This window comes from Pelobates fuscus, chromosome 6 (assembly GCF_036172605.1).
Source record: "Pelobates fuscus isolate aPelFus1 chromosome 6, aPelFus1.pri, whole genome shotgun sequence".
Classification (NCBI taxonomy): Eukaryota; Metazoa; Chordata; class Amphibia; order Anura; family Pelobatidae; genus Pelobates; species Pelobates fuscus.
In genome coordinates this window covers 222453231-222455464 of record NC_086322.1, presented here as the reverse complement: position 1 = coordinate 222455464, position 2234 = coordinate 222453231, and the positions used below count along the sequence as shown (strand labels likewise).

At 41.8% G+C, this 2234-nt stretch overlaps 1 protein-coding gene across 1 annotated transcript; it reads right to left on the bottom strand.

The window, feature by feature from the left end:
* Positions 1–353: 353 nt before the first annotated feature.
* Positions 354–1340, bottom strand: LOC134565710 (putative tyrosine carboxypeptidase MATCAP2). Its single transcript, XM_063425350.1, has one exon. The coding sequence runs from the start codon at positions 1338–1340 to the stop codon at positions 354–356; it is 987 nt and encodes a 328-aa protein (XP_063281420.1).
* Positions 1341–2234: the final 894 nt, after the last annotated feature.

Below are 2234 nucleotides of genomic sequence, written 5' to 3'. Positions count from 1 at the left end.
TTAGTGGATGACTTACCTGTATGTAGTTGAATTTCCAGATTTCCTCTTTTCTCTGGCATGCTCTTACCTGATGGCAGGCTGGAGAAAAAAGGAAAAAGGGGGGGGGGGAGAGATGAGCTACAATGAAGTCAAGTATAATACAGAAAAAAGTGCAAGGTAAAGCAAAAGCAATGGATAGCAGACATATTAAGAAGCCATTATAAAAGAAAAGACACTATTAGAAAAAGAGGTAAATGTAGATAATATACTTACTGAGTAGATATGAGGGTGGGATTCGATTATTCGTGGTAGGCAGCTAGGGTTTGCAGGATGGTGGTATTGGAAATCTGCCTGAAGGCCTTAACACTCACAGCTCAGTCGACAAGCGTTCTTAGCGAAGCATCGGTTAGTTTGTTGACTTGCATTATCTTCTCCAGACGCATCATGTACCGGTTCCTGTCCTTGAGAAACTGAGGGATCCTTGGATTACCGATCACTGCAATCTTTTTTAGACGGTTTATATCCACATAGGAAACCTTTCCCATTGCCATTAAAAGCTTGAAATCTATGGTATGCCTGTGCCTTAGGATGTGTAGAACACCTTCAAGGTATACCTGATCCTTGGTACAACATCCTGGCTGTGATGTGTCTGTCAGGCCCCTCTTTGCTCGGACACAATAATACCACCTGGCTTCTGGGTCTTTGATAAATATTTTCAAATGCTCAAATAGTTCACTGAAGGACATTAAGCTTGCTTGGTAGATGGTATAGTACAGGAGGGCAACTCTGCACAAATCGGGATCAGGATGAAATATAAGGCTGTGGATGGTTGCCAGTCCTTCTTCAGTTGGGTTTGCTGGTTTCAGTCTATATTTTATTCTACCATTGCTGTTATTCCATGGCTGTTTACTGTTGTTGACCGTTCTAAAATAATGAGTTCCAATCTCATGTCTCAGTGTCCCTTGTAGCCACTGTTCTCGAGCCATAGAGACATTGATTGTCATTGTTGGTTGCCTTTTCACAGTTCCCATAGAGGCTTGTGAAACTACATCTTCAGTGAGATTAACAGCAATCTCCCCTTGACAACCTTCAGCTTCCATGTATTTGCGTGCTTGCTGATGGATCTGCTTTGTTGATAGAAGATTGCCTCCTGTAGCTTTTTCATAGTGTTCGTAATTTTTATATTTCTTGAGTGTATTTTGTATTATACCAATGGCCACTTGAAGAAATCTGTTAGAAGCATGGCTGTTCTGAGCTGAGGCCGATGGCAGAGGAGATTTTGCATATTCAAACTTAGGGTTGTACATAAAGTTTGATTTGAAAAATGTATCCTTCTCTTTTTGCAAATTTGAAGGCTTCATTACAGTCGGATTAAAATACTCCTTCTTATTAATTTGTTCCTTCTCTGGAGGTGTGGGGACCAGCGACACTTTACCTTCAGTCAAGCTGGGTTGAAAATGTTCCATCTCAGAAACAATTTTTGGTGAATTTGTGAGCACTTCCTGTTTTTTGTTGACTGGCTGTTTCTTTGAGCTGTTAATACCGGGGTTACCTTTGTTGGAGTTAGAACCCACAAGGTTATTTTTGGCAGAAGGTGGTGGTGTAGAGACCAGCGACATTTTACCTTGAGTCAAGCTGGGTAAGACGTGTCTCTTCTCAGAATCGATTTTTGTTCTTTTTGTGAGCAGTTTTTGTCTCTCATTGACTGAAATAATCTTTGAGCAGTTAGTAGAGTCCCTTGTGTTGGAGGTAGGACCTGAAAGGTTTTTCTTGGCAGTAAGTGGCAATGTGGAGACCTGCAACACTTTACCTTCAGTCGAGCTGGAGAAGACATGTTTCCTCTCAGAATCCAGTTTTGGTTTGTTTGCGAGCACTTTCTGGCTTGCATTAACTGAAGTATTCATGGAAGAGTTTATGCTGGGGTTCCTTGTTTTGGGTGTAGGAACTGAGAGGTTAATTTTGCCATTAACAGGTCTGGTTGTCAGACGAATGCTACGCGCTGTCAGAGAGAAGTCAGGCTCCATTGTTTTCTAACACCTGATCAATTCCGCTTAACAAAAAACGTGAATTGCTCGGTGTGGAAACCCTTCTTCTTCTTTGCAATATCAAGTTATAGCGTCTGATACCTGAAATAACTCTCTCAGCAGACCTGCAACAATTTCCTGCACACTAGGTCCAGAGTTTTCACAGTGACAGCACTAGTAGCTGAGTCCTGGTGCAGCTCTGATGTCATAGAATGTCATAGAGGAGGACAA